Below are 18,209 nucleotides of genomic sequence, written 5' to 3'. Positions count from 1 at the left end.
TTCCACCCAGGGCCTGGTGCTCGAATTCAGGGGTTGCTGTCATTGTCACCTCTGTGCATGAATCCAACCTGGGAAAAAGGGGTGTGTGTGTGTGTGTGTGTGTGTGTGTGTGTGTGTGGTTTGGGTGGTTCCCTTGAGGTGGATTTGCATGTACTTGACTTTTGATGAAAAAGGGAACTGAGAGAAGCCCCAGGCACCTGAGCAGGAGGCATAGGAGGCAGAAGCTGTCCAGCCCTGACTCTGCCTCTTAGGATCCTGTGTTAGCTGCAGCCATGTACATGTATACCAACTCTGGGGGCCAGTACCTGTCAGGTATGGCCCTGGCCAGGCTTGAGCTGGGGGTCAGGGATGGTTGGGACCCAGATTACAGTATTCCCCACCCTGTGGCTGGAAACAGGGGCCTGAGGGACAGAGGAGGGAATGGGCTGGACTCTCACCTGCTTTTCCTCTGGAAGGGACCAGAGAGGAGGAGGAGGAGGAGGATGGTGATGACTATGAGAATATGGCACCACCCTACAAGGACCTTCCTCCCAAGCCAGGTAAGATGACTTCTTTGAGGCCAGGTGAAGGAATGTGTGTTTCATAGCCTGGGGAAATCAGGGTCCCCAGGGGATGTTAGCTGGACATTATGGACACACAGTGAGCCTCCTGTGTACCCAGCTCATGCCAGGCACTATGTTGGTGGGAGTATCTGTGTCTCCGGCTGTCCTTGAGAATCTCTCTGTTTGAGGGGAGAGGCAGTTCTGGGCACAGCTTCAGGGGAGCAGGTCTGAGAAGGGAGGGACCAAGAGAATGGGGAAATCTCCAGGGGGAATTGAGTGGTGGGAGGATTGGCCGCAGAGGAGGGGCTACTGGAGTGGGACTTGAGGTATGAGTTGGAGTTTGTCAGGAAGAGATGTCCAGTAGAGAACAGGTGGGTTGTAAAGGTCCTGAGACATGAAACCTGGTGTTTCATAAAACTGTGAGTGGGCCAGTGGCTCCCCAGCATCCTCGCATTCACATTCTGGGCCCAGATTGACCTAGATCTTAGACTTGGGTGCTTCATGCCTGGCCCGGGACTCAACAAGAATCTGATTAAGTGGGTATAAAAGTGAAGGCTTCAAAAAAAAAAAAAAAGTGAAGGCTTTGTGGTTTCCCTGAGCCAAATCCCACTAGGGCCTCTGAGGGTTGACTGTGCTGTGCTAGTGTCCTTGAAGAGGGGCCATTCCACGTGGGGTGGGGTGCTGCATCCTCCACTTCTTAATCCAGAGTCAGAACAACCTGGGAGGTCCCTAGGCACCATGGGGCTCAGATGGAGGGAGGAGGTGAACTTGCTTGGCTGTTTGTCTGTCTCCTGGGTCCCACTTGGTACCAATACAGTTCTCAAACCCACCACCAAGATGAGTTCACCATCTGACCATCACTAGTACTCCTTCCCCAAAGTTAGCCCCCTCCCCATCTCTAATTGCAGCCCAATCTCTACCCCATCTTTATTTCCAGATCCAAAGTCATCACCCTACTCCAACAGAACTAAAACCCAACTGTAACTTCTTCCCCCTACCTCAGTGCAACTCCAGTCCCAATTTTTATCTCCATCACATCCTGACTCACAACCCTACTGCCATGTCCACCACTGTCCCCAAACCATCTTCAACCCCATTCTCATCTCAACCACAGCCTTGACTCCAACACTAGCCCAAACTCACCTGTCTTTAACTTAGGGTAAACAATTGTCCCAGTTTGCCCAGGACTGAGTGATTTCCTGGGATGTGGAACTTTCAGTTTTAAAACTGGACAAGTCCTGGATGATCCAGGATGGTTGGTCACTCTGTCTTAACCCTGTCCCCATCCCTACCCCCAATTCCATTCTTATGCTCAACCCTATCCCTAGCTTTCCATTTCATCCCAGTCCTGGTTCCATCCCTGCCTCTGATCTGTTTCCGACCCTCATACCAGCTCTAATCCTGAACATCTCTTCTGCAGATTCAATGGCTCCACCCAGGCCTCCGAGGGCAGGTGAGCTGGGGCTGGGGGTACAGGAGACCCAGTGCTGGCTTTGTCCTGCTCTGGGCCTGAGCAACCATTCTTCCCCCTCCCCCCAGGAACTAAAACGGAGAACCCCCCACTTCCCTGCAAGCCCCCAAAGATCAAAGGTGAGAATCTAGGGCTGGGCTCTTTTGGCTTACCTGGATGAAGCCCTGGTCTGCATAACCATTGTCTTTATGACCCCTTCTAGGCCTGGACCTCACTCCTGTCCCCCGAAAATCTCCTCAACTGGGTGAGCAGTGGGAAGACCTTTTAAGAAGTCTGAGAGGAGACACCTGGAAGTCTTCCCTCCAGTTCCCCAATTCTGATTAGAGAACAAATCAGATGGGATGAGGGAGGTGTTGATCTTGGAAGACAGGTCTTTCAGCAGCTTTTTTTCCCCAGCAACTTTTGAATCAGCCTTTTCCCTCCTTTCTCCCAGGTGTCAATCTGGAGCATCCTCCGTTCCAGCCATCCCTAGCTAGTAAGTCCTCATGCCCTCCCTCTGGATCCCTATCTTCCCTCTCATGGTCGCATGTATGCTTGAGTCAGACCTCTAGCCACAGAGGGAGACCCTGGGGGCAGAGAAATGTGTCCTTTCAGAAGCTCCTCCCCTCTGAGTCTAGACCAGACCCTGAAGGATGCAAGGTGCCTGGCTGATAATTTTTAGGTCCCACCTCCTACTTGCATAAGGAATGGGAAACATTCTTTGCCTCTGATGCAAAGGTCCTAGAATGGGGAGCAGCTTGGGCAGGGGCTGCCGAAGAGTATAAGAAATGCATCAAAAATGTTTGAAGCAGTGCTGGGTCCAAGTCATGCATGACCTCTCCAAGCCCTCAGGTTACTTATTTGCAAACTGGGAATAATAATTACATCTGTGTCATAAGGGAGAGGATCCAATAAGATAACAAGGATGTGACAGGTTGCTTGGCACACAGTAAGTTCTCTTTAGTGTTCTAGGTTAGGTTGTAGTTGTGTTAGGTTATGGTGATGGTGCTGGATTTGGAAATGGAGATAGGAATGGAGATGTGGCTTCATTTGGAGATGGGGAGGGGCTACATTTGGGGAAGGGGTGGCCCCAGAGCACAGTAAGTGCTCTTCTGGGCTTCTTCACGGTTCTTTTCCCCTGATCCTCTCTTGCTGACCCCATCTGGTGATACAGTCATGACCATGGATCTCTATCTTTCTGCTTTTGGAGACAGGCTCAAGTGTCTCTTCCTCACTCTCTGAAACACTAATACTGGTCTCTCTGTCCCCATCCTCGTCCCCCAGTAACTCCAGTGTCCCAGCTCAGTCAGAAGTCCAGGTGTCCTGGATGCTATCAGGAGGAGAGACTGGTGGTGTACCTGTGCCTGCTGGTGGTGGTGTCCCTGGTCCTGGGCTGCACTGGTCTGGCTGTGACCCTGATTAAGTGTGAGTAGGAAGAGGATGGGGCATGGGGAGAAACTGAGCATTGGTCATGGGAGGACTTGAGCTCAAGATGGATTCTTCCTCATAGACCAGGAGATGGTGGAAGAGCTGAAGATATTAACCTTTCAGCAGATGGCATGGCAAGAAAATGGTAAGTGGTTCCAATTGTCTCTTCATCCCATGCACCACTGAACACTCATTGTGAGCCCTCAAACCCAACTCCAAGACCACTTCCAATCCCATCTTTGCCAAGACTTGTGTTAGGTATTGGGGCATAGTAGGGTAGTGAACACCTCAGGCACAGTTCCTGTTCTTGTGGAGTGTGTGTGTGTTTGTGCATGTGAGTCTAGATCTCCACCATCCAATATGGTGGCCATTAGTCTTGAGTCACTGGCTATTGAGCTCTTGCAGTGCAGTCATTCTGAACTGAGATGTGCTGTCATTGTGAAATACACACCAATGTCAAAGACTTGCTACAAAAAAGAATGTAAGATATCCTAACAATATTAATAACAATAATCTTTAATATTGATTACTCATTGAAATTATACTTTGGATATATTGGGATAAGTAAAGAAATAACATTCAAATTAATTTTGCCTGATTCTTTTGACTCTTTAAAAACATGGCCATTAGAACATTTAAAATTATGTATGTGGTTTATATTTTATTTCTGTTGGACAGCACAGTCAGATATTGAGAACCATTTACCAAATTATCACTCAAATGAGTATAAAATTTCAAATCTCAATGAATTATCCAAAGGAAAATCACTCTATGAAAAAAATCTAATTAGGGATCTTGACCTTATCTTTGGGAGGGTCAATAAGGGCTTCTCTAGGGAAAGAGTGCTATAGTTGAGTGAGAGAAGAGAAAAAATTAATCAAGTGAGATGTTGAGGGTTTCAGGTATATGCAAAGGCCCGGTGGTAGGAGGCAGCGTCATAAGTACAAGGGAGGAGGATGGTGCAGTTGAACAGGTGAGAGGTGATGGTGGCTTGAACGAGAGTTGTGGCCATGAGGATGGAGAGAAGTGGGTGGAGCAGAAAGTTTTAGGAGGTAAAAGTGACTAGACCTGGAGATGGATGGGAATGGCAGTGAGTAAGAGGGAAGGGTGTCAAGCTGGAAGAGGGCATGTTTGTGTGGGAGTAGGGGGAATACACACATTAGTTGTAGCAAAGTCTTCTGGGTTGACATGGCCTTCACCATGTTTGTTGAAGTCTGAAAATTGTTCCATTCTATGTGCATTCCTTCTCTGCACATCTCAGATCAAGCCACTGTTCTGCCCAAAACCTAGTGATGGCTTCTCACTGCCCAGAGTCCAACATGAAACTCTTGGCTTAGCATTCAAGGACCTGGACATCAGACCTCACCCTATTTTGAGCTTTAGCTCCATGAGGTTCACCTTGATCTCTACCACAGCAGTCTTCCCCAACTTGCCTCTGTACCTTGGCTTCCAAGGCGGCCCCTGCCTGTGGAGCCTCCCTCTTCCATTCACAGATACTGAGTCACCATCTTCCTTCAAAACCCACCTCCTCCAGGAAGTCCACCATCTCCACTCTTCCCCAAGTCCCAGAGATCAATCCCTCCTCTGAGCCACTCTAGGACCCTCTCTAGTCACTGCATATGTCATTTTGAGTTCTAGCACCACTTACCAGAAAGAGGGTGCAGTGGGGAGCACCGATCTTGCTTCTGTCTTGTGTGTTTGCAGTCATTGGTGGGTGGGTGGGTAGATGGGGATTTGGGTTTCTAACCTTCCAGCCTATCTCTGCTAACAGTGACTGGCATGGCAGGGATAGCTGGCCTGAAGAAAGACATTGACCACATAAGAACTAACACCAACCAGTCCCTCCGAGAACTTCGGGGGTTATTAGGTGAGTGGGACTTGGGGAACTGCCCTGAGATGGGGGGCATGACAGAGCTGGCACATTGCACAAATCCGTGGGGGTGATTCACACTGCAGTCTATCTGAATTGTGCTACCTGGAGTTGAGCAGTACACAGCCTGCACAACTCTATATGGCACACCATGTACATGACCCTGGCTCAGGGGTCATTCTGACAGCATTCTGTTCTGTCTCCAGATTGTACCAGGGTCACCTGCCCAGAGGGTTGGGTCCCCTTTGAGGGAAAGTGTTACTACTTCTCCCCAACCACCAAGTCATGGGATGAAGCCCGGAAGTTCTGCCAGGAGAATTATTCTCACTTGGTCATCATCAGTAGCTTTGCTGAACAGGTGATCTATCCCTTCCAAGCCCTTGAGAATCAGTGGGATTCACATATCCTTCCCCGGTCTGGATGGAGAGAAATTGGAATTGCTTTTGAGCCACTAAGACTTTTTTTTAATAACAAGGTTGTGAGGACATGCCCTACTTGAGTTTAAATCCTGTTTGTGTTTCTTATGCTGAGTCTCAGTTTTTTCTCTAACCTGGAGATATAATAATGGCTGTCTCTTAGCACTTTCTATTCTCCAGGCTCTATTCCAAACACCTTATATCTTACATTAACATAGTTACAACCCTGTAGGTTAGTGTGTGAGTCAGGAGAGGTTATGTTATGCTAAAGTAACAGACAGTCCCTGTAGCTCAATGATGAAAATGGAAGAGGCAACTCTGAAAGCGTCCACTTACTTGTACTCACAAAGCAAGTCACATGGGTTCTCCTATGCTTTTAGGTGGTAGGGAAATAGTTCCACCTGTGGAGGAGAATTGGCATTTTGTAAGCAATTGCAATGATTTGAGGCTACCACAGTTAGAGAGCAAAATGCTTTGTACATAGTACCTATTATTTGTACTTTACAGATGAGGAAACTGAGGCACAGTACATTTAAGAAACTTGCCTGTGGTCACTTACAACTAGCGAGTGTCAGAGCTGGGATTTGAGCCCAGATGTTTGCATGGTTTATCTTTTCCCATCATTTTATTTTATCTGTGTCATTATTTTCAAGTGGATTTCTTGTAGACAGAATATAGTTGGATCTTGTTTTTTAAATTCAATCTGACAATTTCTAGCTCTTCATTGGTGTTTTTAGACTACTTATATTTGAAGTAATTAAATTGATGGCTGAATGGAGTTTGTACTTGCAGAACTTTGTGGCTAAGGCTCATGGCTCTCCACGGGTATACTGGCTGGGGCTGAATGACAGGGACCGTGAAGGGGACTGGAAGTGGCTGGATGGGTCACCTGTTACTCTGAGGCAAGTATTGAGGGCTCTTGGGGTCTCTGCTCCCTGTGGGTCTTTGTGCAGTTAGAGCCAGAAGATTCTCTAGAATCCCAGGCAAGGGCCGACAGAGGAGGCCCAAGGGTGCTTTTTTGCGGATAGGGCTTCTGGTCCCTCAACCTTTTAAATTTTCCTCCATTGCAACATCTCCTCCTTTTGGCACAACTGTTCAAATATATCAGGTCCCCAGGTCAGTGGGTAAGGGGGAAAAAAAGAAAGGAAGGGTGGTGACAGGGCAGGAGGAAGAGGAAGTTTTTGATATGCCAAGAGGATGAACAGGATCTCTGTGTCTGTCTCTGACTCTCTGGACTTTACATACATTAACCCATTTGTTTAATCTTTTTAATAATCCTGTAAGGAGAGTACTGTTATCAACTCCATTTTATTTTATCTTATTTCTTGTCATTTTCCATTTTCTTATCATTATCCATTTTCACAAGCAAGGGGAGCGGCAGGCAGAGGGAGAAGTGGGCTCCCCAGTGAGCAGGGAGCCCGACACAGGACTCAGTCCCAGGACTCTGGGATCATGACTGGAGCCAAAGGCAGACGTTTAACTGACTGAGTCACCCAGGCTTCCCTATATTGGGATTTTTTCCCTTATTGATTTCTAAGGACTCTTTATATATTAGAGATATTAGTGTCCTGATGGGGATCTCATTTTTTATTAAAGATTCCTGGAAGAATGGGGCACCTAGGTGGCACAATTGGTTAAACATCTGACTCTTGGTTTCAGCTCAGGTCATGATCTCAGGGTTGTGAGACTGAACCCCCTGTTTGATTCCACACTCAGTTTGAAATCTGCTTGAGATTGTCTCTCCCTCTTCCTCTGCCTCTCCTGCTCATGTTCTCTCTCTCTCCTTCTGAAATAAATAAATAAGTCTTAAAACAAACAAACAAACAAACAAACAAACAAACAAACAGAATTCCTGGAGGAAGGCACAGCTCTGTGAATAGAGAAGGCAAAGTGTGATGCTGTGGGTGCTCAGACTCCTCATATGGGCTGGTGCAGCCCTCCCCCAGCAGGGGGCACTGACTGCTAAAGGCTCAGGGTTATGCTCTCTCTAGAGAGTTGTCCTCAGGGGAATGGGGCCCTGCTCAGCTAGAAGGTTACTCCACTCCCAGTGGGGTCAGCCCATAGCCAATGAGTGGCTGAGAGAAGCCTGGATCCCCTGTCACACACTGAGATAACTCGGTGGTGCTATTCATATTCCCGAGCTCCCTGTCGGATCAGGCTGGGGCTAGATCAGACTGAACCCACGTCCCAGCTCAATGCCTCCCCCTGCCCCATCCTGCTTCTCCCGGTCCTCTCCTGAGAGCATCCCTTAATAAATCCCGTGCACCTAAATCACCAAATCAGGCTCTGCTTTAAGGGAATGTGATCCAAGACACTACAATACCTGGAAGGTTGGGAGGATTGCAGGGGCGAAGGAAGGGTTCTTTGTAAGAAGCAGAAACTGACCAGATGCAGGAAAGGGATTCAGGAGCAGGAGATTATCCCCTGCGAGCGGGAGGTGGGGCGGAGTTAAGGCGGACAAGCTGGGGTGAAGGGGATAATGTGGTAGCTTCAGGTAATTCTGAAAAGCTGAAGAGATGATTAAGATGCAAGAGACTTGAACCATGAAGGCCTTTCCTCCACTTTCCTCCTCTCCCCCACTCCCGCCATATCCTTTCTTTAATTAATAGACTTTGTTTTTTTACAGAAGATTTGAGCAGAAGGTACAGAGAAATGTTGCCTATGTTCCTTCTCTTCTGCACACAGTCTCCTCTATTATTAACCCCTTGCATTTTGTGTGGCACATTTGTTACAAGTGATGAACCAATATGGATACATTATTATGAACTAAAGTCCATCGTTTACATTAGGGTTTACTCTAAGTGCTGTGCATTTTACTGTTTTTTTTTTTCCTTCATTCTACTGGTTTTGACAAATGTGTGACATCATGTATCCACTGTCACAGTATCACATATAATGCTCTGAAACCCCCCTGAGCTCTACCTATTCATCCCTCCCCATGCCCACTTTTCCTCCCTCCAGCTTTTGGGACCCAGAGGAACCCAACAACATCTTTGATGAGGACTGTGCCAGCATGAACAAAGGTGGCACCTGGAATGACCTCTCTTGTGACAAGACTACATATTGGATCTGTGAGCGGAAATGTTCCTGTTGAACCTCACGCCTGAGGGTGGGTTTGACTCTTTATCCGGTGCTCCTTGGCTCTTGGGGGTGAGAACCTTCTGCCCTTCCACGGAAGACCGCCTTTCCATGAGCCGACATGGATGTAGCTAAGATGGAACCAGGAGCTTGGATATTGCAAGGCCCCTTGGGTGCAAGTGAGAGCATTTCTACGGTGAGGATTGAGGGCTTGTTCTTTTTTTTTTTTTTTTCCTAATATTTTATTTATTTATTTGGGAGAGACAGTGAGCAAAAGAGAGTGCACACAAGTAGCGGCAGAGGCAGAGGGAGAAATAGACTCCCCTGCTGAGTAGGGAGCCCCACACAGGGCTTGATCCCAGGACCCTGGGATCACGACTTGAACTGAAGGCAGACACTTAACTGGCTGAACCACCCTGATGCCCAGTGGGCTCCTTCAATAGGATGGTGTCTTCGTTTGTCAGGCTGCTACACCAAAAAACTAAACTGGGTGGCTTATAAACAACAGAGATTTGTTTATTGAAATTCTGGAAGCTGGGACGCCCAAGATCAAGGTATATAGTGTGTAATGAGGGTCCACTTTCTGATTCATAGATGGCCATCCTCTTGCCGTGTTCTCCCATGCTGGAAGAGGTGAGAGCTCTCTAGGGTCCCTGTTATAAGGGCACAAGAATTCTACCCCCATGCCCTAATCACCTCCCAAAGGCCCATCACACTGTGGGTTCAGATTTGACAAATGAATTGGGTGAGGGCCCATAATGCAGTCTGTAGTAGGTAGTTCACTGGAGAGGGACGAGGTCTTAGAGATTGTCTCCCAGCTCTGGGGTCTGAGGAAACTCACCAAGTCCCTGATCATGGCTCTTAGGAAGCAGTGCTGGCCTGGGGGCTCTGGGTCTGACAATGACTGAATTGGAGCTGAAAACTTCTCTGCACCGTGGTGTGCCTGGACAGGGCTCCCAGTAGGGGAGCCTGCCCGATGTGCAGCAGCTTCTGGGAAACAGGTGGGGAAAAATTATTTTTGACAGGCAACTTTCTCAAGGTCTCAGGTGCGGTTTGCCCAGCCTATGTGGCAGAATCAGGCCTTTGCCAAGATGTGTCTTATGAAACTTCTAGAAAGGCAGACCAGCTGAAAGGCAGGACTACACCCAGTGTGTGGTCAGATTCCCAGGACTGCAGCAGTGCTATCTACCCGCCTGTGCCTCTAGGCTGTTTGTCGTTTGTAAAGATCTTTGAGGAAGTAATTCACTTTACTTCTGAGCAGGCCTTGCTGGGCTATCAGCTCTTGCAATGTTAGAACTCAAAATGTCAGCTCATGGTGTGGTCCTTGGCCACTGTGTTGGTTTTCTGGGACTTTCATAATAAAGCACCACAGACTGGCTTAAATGAGAGAAATTTATTGTCTCACTGTTCTGGAGGCTGATGTCTGAGATCAAGGTGTTGAAGAGCTTGGTTTCTGGTGAGGTGTCTCTCCTTGACTTCTAGATGACCCTCTTCTCCCCATGTCTTCACATGAACTTCGCCTTGTCTGTATCTGTGTCCTAATGTCTTCCTTTTATGGAAGGTCATATCAGATTAGGGCCCATGGTAATGACTTCATTTTCATTAATTACCTCTTCAGAGACCCTACCTCAAAATACAGTCATATTTTTGACATACTGGGGTTAGGACTTCAACACATGAATTTTTGGGGAAATGCAGTTCAGCCTCTAATACCCACTAGTTGACTGGTGCTCCTCCAGTGATTATGACAATGAGAAGCACCCCCTAGGGGGCTGGTACTATCCTGCAGCTGAACAGAAGTCGACATGGAAATCTTTTTGGACAATCCCAGAATTGTATCCAAAGGTAGATAGACATTCTCCAGACCAATCAATTTATTGATCAACAACTATCCTTGATGACTAGAAGAATTCTTGCATTGACTGAGAGCAGGTGATCATGGCAAGGAAGTTCTGAGCAGAGAGGTGGTGGGGGGAGGTTAGCATTCACCTAATTTCCTGTTCCATCTCTACTTGTCTCCGCCCACCTCCACACCTGCCCCAACTCACCAGTACTGAAACTAGCCCCCCAAGTAGACTACAGACTGCAGAGTGGGTGGGCATCCTGTTCTAAACCCTCTACCCAAGGGGGCCATTGGTCCAAGTGACTGTTTATCTGGGTCAGGGGAAGTTTCTGCGTCTCAGAAGAGGAAACTTCATCTTCCCCCAGTGTGTTGAGAAATGGGGAAATAGGGCTGTGGTCACGTCTTTGAGTCATGCTGGGGGCGTTCCACAGTGGAGCTGGCTCAAACCTATCTCCCTTCCACATCTCTCATGATTGTCTAATTTTGGGTAGAGAGATACATGTGAAGGAGGTCCCCTTTACCACTTTGGGTCCAGGAAAGCAAAGGTTGGGCATTCTTGGTAGATAAAAATAACAAAAACCACAGTTTATCAAGCATGTATGGTGTGCTAGGTAGACACAACAGCTCCTACTGAATCTTCACAATGACTCTGTGAGGTTGAAACAATTACCAACCACATTTTGTAGCTGGGGAAACTGAGGCTTGCCCATTGTCACTTAGTGAATAAGTTGCAGAGCTGTTATATTGACTCGGTCTGTGCCTACAATACTTGATCTCTTTCTGCACCATCTGCCACCTTTCAAGGGACTGTCTGGAAACCTGAATTATTCCTGAGACTCCAGTCTTGTAGCTCTTATCTTGGCTGGCACTTATGGGAAGGGACAAGTGTGGTGTGGTGGAACAGACATCCTGGGCTGAGGTTGGAGACTAGGAATGGAGTTCTGGGTCTACTGATAATAATCTGTGTGGCTCTCCTGGGACTATTATGATAATGCAGGTGAGAGAGGAAAGGGACCAGCTAGGAAGAAATTTAATCTATTTGAAGATAAAGCTAATGGGGTTTGTGGATGGATCAGATAATGGGGTGTGAAAGAGAGGAGTAAAGAATTATGCAGGGGCGCCTGGGTGGCTCAGTGGGTTAAAGCCTCTGCCTTTTGGCTCAGGTCACGATCCCAGGGTCCTGGGATGGAGCCCTCCATCAGGCTCTCTGCTTAGCAGGGAGCCTGCTTCCCTTCCTCTCTCTCTGCCTGCCTCTCTGCCTACCTGTGATCTCTGTCTGTCAAATAAATAAATAAAAATCTTAAAAAAAAAAGAATTACCCCAAAGTTTTCAACTTGAATCAACAGGAAAGATGGAGTTATTATTACCTGGAGCTGAAGAAGAAAAAATGCTTATGAACACATTTATTTATTTAAAATTTAAAAAAAGATTTTATTTATTTATATGTCAAAGAGAGAGAGAGAGAACAAAAGAGCGAACACAAGCAGGGAGAACAGCAGGCAGAGACAGAAACAGGCTCCCTGCTGAGCAAGGAGCCTGATGCTGGACTCGATCCCAGAACCCTGGGATCATGATCTGAGCCAAAGGCAGATGCTTAACGACTGAACCACTCAGGCGTCCCTACTTATTTAAATTTTTTAAAAAAGATTTATTTATTTAGAGAGACAGAGAGAAAGTACACAAGCAAGCAGGGGGAGGGGTGGAGGGAGTGAGAGAGACCTCAGGCTGACTCCCTGTTGAACTTGGAGCCCAACACAGGGCTTGATCCCAGGACCTTGGGTTCCTGACCTGAGCCGAAATGAAGGTTCAGATACTTAACCTACTGAGTCATCCAGGCATCCCCATACATTTATTTATTTATTAAGTTTTTAAATTTTTGATTTTTTAAAAGATTTTATTTTTATTTATTTGACAGAGAGAGAGAGATCACAAGTAGGCAGAGGGGCAGGCAGAGAGAGAGGGGGAAGCAGGCTCCCCGCTGAGCAGAGAGCCCGATGTGGGGCTTGATTTCATGACCCTGAGACTGTGACCTGAGCTGAAGGCAGAGGCTTAACCCACTGAGCCACCCAGGAAACCCCAAGATTTTTAAATTTTTTTATTATTTTATTATTTTTATTTTTAAAAAAGATTTTATCTATTTATTTGACAGACAGAGATCACAAGTAGGCAGAGAGGCAGGCAGAGAGAGAGGGGGAAGCTCAGGCTCCCCACCGAGCAGAGAGCCAGATGAGGGGCTTGATCCCAGGACCCTGAGATCATTACCTGAGCCGAAGGCAGAGGCTTTAACCCACTGAGCCACCCAGGTGCCCTGATTTTTTTTATTTTTTATTTTATTTTTTAAAAAAGATTTTATTTATTTATTTGACAGAGAGAGATCACAAGTAGACAGAGAGGCAGGCAGAGAGAAAGAGAGAGGAGGAAGCAGGCTCCCCGCTGAGCAGAGAGCCTGATGTGGGACTCGATCCCAGGACCCTGAGATTGTGACCTGAGCTGAAGGCAGAGGCTTAACCCACTGAGCCACCCAGGCACCCCCAATTTTTTTATTTTTAAGTAATCTCTACACCCAGTGTGGGGTTCGAAGCCACAACTCTGAGATCAAGAGTCACATGCTCTGCCAACTAAGCCAGCCGGGAGCCCCTGAAGGCATTTAGATTTAGGTGGTTCATGAACTCTTGCTGAAGTTCAAGAATGGAATCTTGTGTACAGCAGATGTGGTCATGGCATACTTAGATCCTTGATCCTCACATTTTCAGCAACTTCTAATGGCCAGCATCTGCCACCAGAGTCCTCCTGGTCTGGCACATGGCAAGTGAGAAGTGCCAGCAGGGAAATGCTTTTTGGAAGAGCTCTCAACCACAGCCTGGACTCTGTGTACACATACCCCAGCTCCTTCACCCCTCAGATGAGATGAGTTTGAGGTGTATCCCCTGTGCTTACCCAGAGGTCCACCCTGGGATTGAGCTTTCATTGTCTACTGTGGTAGCCTGCTCAATAACAATCTTTGAACACATCTTGTACTGGCTGCCTTTCTTTCCCTGACTCACTTCTTCACCCTCCTGCTGGTGTTTCCTGGGGTTATCTCCAAAATAAACTACTTACACTTGAATCCTTGTCTCAGTGTTTGCTCTTGGGGGAATCCAAATTGAGACACTCTGGGACAGGAGAAGACGGGCTTGTGATGTGGTTCTGGTTTGCCTGGGATGGAGGGGTTCCTGGCACATGGGACTCTCAGTGTTAAAGATGGCAAGTGCTGGGCAGACTGGGATGAGTTGACTGCCCTTATAGGATAATGCAATCCCAGGAAAACCAAGAGAAGAGAAAGCTTCCAGAAGAAAAGGGGATCATGCATATGCAGATCAAATCATCATATTGTACAACTTTTATCTGTTAATTAAAATGGGGAGCAAGGAGATTGGGAAGCAAGGAGGTGCCAATAAATCTGGAAAAAAAACCTGGAAAAAATAAAAATAAATCTGGAAAACCTGGAAAAATTCCTTGATTATAAAAATAAGGAGGACCGGTGGAGTCAACTGTGACCCAAATGTCAAGTTAGAAGAGATTGAGAAACCTCCACCCTTAACACTGAGGACGTATTTGGGACAGTGAGCCATTCCTTGTTGTGTTGGAGGCAGAAATGAGACCATAGTAGCTGAGCAGTGAGGGGGTGGGAGGAAGTGGGGACAGCAGAGCATAAACAACTTTTCTAGAATTTTTACTGTGAAGAGAGAGGGAGAGGGAGAGAGAGAGAGAGAAAGGGAGAAAGAGAGGTAACTGCAGCAGGGAGGATTTTTTGGGTAGAAGGAACTAGAATGCCTGCCTCCTACTCTTCCCAACCCCCTATTATTCTCATGTCAGATCTCCTGGGACTCTCAGACAAACTTTTTTTCCCTTCCTAATTTTCATCTTTTGGCATTTTGCTATTTGCTTCGAGAGATTTCTTTCATGTGGTCTTCTAAGCCACTAATGAGGCTCCTGACAGTGACCACACTCTTCTTTAATTCATCCCAGAAAAATTTCCCTTTTTAATTATTCCATTTTTATTTAGTTCCATAAAACGTTTTGGTGCTGTACTCAAATCTCCTTATGTTCTTTTCTTATTGAGTTCAATTCTTATTGGAATTATTCTTGTTTTAAGTTGTCTACCTGCTCCAGCAGCTCTGATGGGTGTCAGTTACATTGGCCCATCCTTTTTCCACTTTCTAAGACCCCTCAATGTTGTCATTTCTTCTTGGGGCTCAGACCTGGGGGTTGAGAACTCTAAGCAGGAGCAGCTTCCTAAGTGATGGAAGGAGATGGATTCTCCATCTCCTTGGCACCTCCTTATTCCCTTCTAGATTTGGGAGAAGGATTCCTCTTGGAGACAAGAGGGATCACACACATATGGGGGGACACACACACACACACACACACACACGGGATTGCTGCTGGCCTATCCCAGGAGGTCCACGGACCCCTGTGTGCCAGACTCTTCCTGGAATGATTGGTGTCTGATATTCAGCCTAGAGAATTCTTCAGTTTATCTTGGGACTCTCCACCTGGTGCACGGTGGAGACATTTCAACCCCAGATTTTCCTATGGGGAACCCCCAGAGATACGACCCTCATTCTTACCCAGCTGTCATTGGTCCCAGAAGACTTTTGCTTCAAAGAAGTAGATATGTTAGTGTAGGGGGTAGAGAGGAATTGAGAAATGTACAAGTGGCCATTTGAGAAACATCTATTGTTTCCCTTTCTTTAGCACAGGAGCCAACAAACTATAGCTTGGTTGGGGGGTAGGCGTGTCAAATCCTGAGTGCGGCCTGTTTTTGTATGGCTAGTGAGCTAGAAATGGTTGTTATATTTCTAAGGGACACTCACACACATATATACCCTGAAAAGTCAAAGATATCTGTTATTTGGCCTTTTGCAGAAAAAGTTCCCTGACCTCTTTTAAGCATATTTAAATACCACTGGGAGGACCAGGAGAGGACATCAGAGAAGGGGAAGACTCAAGACAGAGAGAGGAGGTACCAGAAAGGTCCCCAAACAGGCAGGAGGGGATGAGCAAAGTATAGATGGAAGGATTAACCTTAAACAAGAGGAGAGACTCCTTTGCTGTTGTAGAAGAATGGAAGAGAGGACTATGGGCATTGACAAGGAAAGGAAGCAAGGGTGGGTATGGATGTGGATATTTGTAAAGAATATTAGGAAGCTGAGGTAGTTCCCATCAGCTGGTGTTTATTATCTCTGTGAAGAGGAGACAAGGTCTTCTGCCTCACATAAAGGGAAAGGTGATGCGGATTGAGGAAGGAAGTGAAAAACTGTAAACTTCCATGAGGGGAAGTTGACTAGGGATAAGAACAGCAAGTTCCAGGTAGCATGGAAAGTCTTGTTTAGATCAGAAGGCATATATTTATAATAACTCCAAGATGAGTGAGTCTGGGATCTCACTGCCCTGATGGAGAAGTGGTTAAGAGATGTGGTTTGTTCATAAAGAAAGATGCTTTGGACTGCAAGTACCATTACCTGACCCAAAGTGGCTTAAAAATAAGGGCTTATTTGTCTCAGATAGGAGGAGGAAGTCCAAGGTTTGATTCAGCAGCTCAACAATGTCATAAAAGCCCAGATTATTTTCATCTTTTCACTTTTCCATCCTCAGTATTTACATGGTACCTTCTTTCCAAGCATATTATTGTGTAACAGCCCCAAACAGGAAGTCATGAGCAGGCTCTTCTTGATTTGTCTTTGTTTTTATCAAGGAGAAACAGTATTTTCCAGTGGGTATTTCTTATATCTCATTATCTAGAATTGGTCCAAATGCACCCATCCTACAACAATTTCTAGGAAATAGGAATACAGTCTCTGTGGTTAGTTTGGGCTAGGGTTTCTCGACCTCAGCAGTACTGATGTTTAGGGATTGATAATGCTTTGTTGTGTGTATGTAGGGGCTGTCTTGTGCCTTGTAGGATGTTTAGCATCATCCCTGGCCTTTACTATATAGATGCCAGTAGCCTCCCCCATCTTTCTCTAGTCATGACAACAAAAAATGTCTCCAGACATTGTCAGATGTCCCTAGTGGGGGGATCACTTCTAGCTGAGAATAATTGGGCTTAAACCAATCTCATCTGGCCTCCATGTCCAAGCATATTGCTGTCCCAAGTCTGCAAACAACGATGGTTCTGTTAATAAGGAGCATATGTTTGGTGGAGACCGTGGAGCAGACAATCTGCAGTCTTGCCCTTGTTGGATTGTTTCTGGATTGAGGTGTTTCCAGGTAGTTATGGAATCAGAATGAGGGAGCAAGGTGTTGAAAGTATGGGAGAAAATCATTTGACATGGTTGATCATGATAGGTAGCCTGTATAAGAAAGGAGATAAATCTGACGGTTTGGGTGAAACTGATGGTCTGAAGGACTGGATAAGTTTAAAGAGCAAGGTCGGGATGAGTGAGTATAAGAATGTGAGGAAAGGCGTTGGAAGGGGCCTCCTTGTGTACAAAACATCAAGGGAGTATTTGCCCATTATTTGGGCATCCAGGGACAAGAACTGGCTGAACACATGATGGTGAAGAGAAATCCAATGAAACACACATTTATTGAGAGCCCGACATTTCAGGAAGTAAAGGCTAAACCTTTCTCCTCCAAGGATGACTTCCATAATGATTTCCCTTGTCTTCAGCTTTATTCCTCACCATGACAATCAGATCCTGGGGTGTGACTTTCCATGTGGAGTTGAATGTTCTAGTCTGAATATTTTCTCTTCACTTGCTCTGGAAAAACATCCGCCCACAGAAGGTGTTTAGATTAAAGGTAGATGTAAGGATGAAACAAAACAAGCCACCACCACCAACAAAAGAGAGAGAAAGAGCAGAACTGGAAGAATGTTACCGAAGGGGTAGGTTCTTTTCCGACTCAATACCATTCACCAAATAGCCAAATAACAAAAACAGTATTTGATGGCAAGCAGGTGATTTATTCAATGGCCAGAGGACAGAGGAGGGGAGCTCATGTTCTAAAGGCACCTTTTCCCCAGTTAGGTCTTTGTTAGGGTTTTATAGGGTTTGGGTAATTAAGGGACTGGTAAGCAAGATGATGGGGGGGGGGCTTCAAGGGAGGGGGAAGAAGTTTCTAGGAATCAGAGTGCCACCTCTGTTCTTCTCTTAAATGAGCACAGTGGGGTCTGTCCTATTGCTGGTGGGTGTGTTTTTTGTTTTTACAATTAGATGGTAATGATCTTGGGGCCATTTGGAGGGTTAACATAGTGTCTGAACTGGATCAGACTGGTCAAAACCTGGGTTATTATGGCTTGTTCAGAGCTTGTTAGTAAGTCCCTAGTGACAAGAGCTCCATCCAGCATTCAAGGATGACACGATCTAGCATTTTGGAATCCTAGGTCAGGTGTGGACTTCTGCAACTTATATGGGAGGACTTCTCAAAAATCCCAGATGAAGAATTCTTTTTTTAAAATTTCAGGCACGGTATCCTGCTCCAGAATTTAAGTTGGTTTGTGTCTATGAAGAAAGTCCTGTGAAGGCAGAGACTGTTGGTCTTTTTCCTTTTGTAGGTCCGTTGCCTACTATAGTATCTTGATGCATTGTAGGACTCA

The 18,209-nt window shown here is 46.3% G+C and overlaps 1 protein-coding gene across 1 annotated transcript; it reads left to right on the top strand.

Moving 5' to 3' along the window:
• Positions 1–272: 272 nt before the first annotated feature.
• Positions 273–8,800, top strand: CLEC17A (C-type lectin domain containing 17A; the record flags this gene model as incomplete). The annotated part of the gene is made up of 12 exons (XM_080804124.1): positions 273–312; positions 456–539; positions 1,963–1,995; positions 2,082–2,132; positions 2,216–2,257; positions 2,447–2,488; positions 3,286–3,417; positions 3,503–3,565; positions 5,192–5,287; positions 5,497–5,648; positions 6,499–6,608; positions 8,668–8,800. The coding sequence occupies 12 exons, from the start codon at positions 273–275 to the stop codon at positions 8,798–8,800; spliced, it is 978 nt and encodes a 325-aa protein (XP_080660250.1).
• Between the last annotated feature and the right edge of the window lie 9,409 nt (positions 8,801–18,209).

The sequence above is a fragment of the Martes martes genome (genome assembly GCF_963455335.1).
Source record: "Martes martes genome assembly, chromosome: 1".
NCBI classification, from domain to species: domain Eukaryota; kingdom Metazoa; phylum Chordata; class Mammalia; order Carnivora; family Mustelidae; genus Martes; species Martes martes.
Note: the sequence above shows the minus strand (reverse complement) of the source record. Positions and strands in the feature narration are given on the sequence as shown.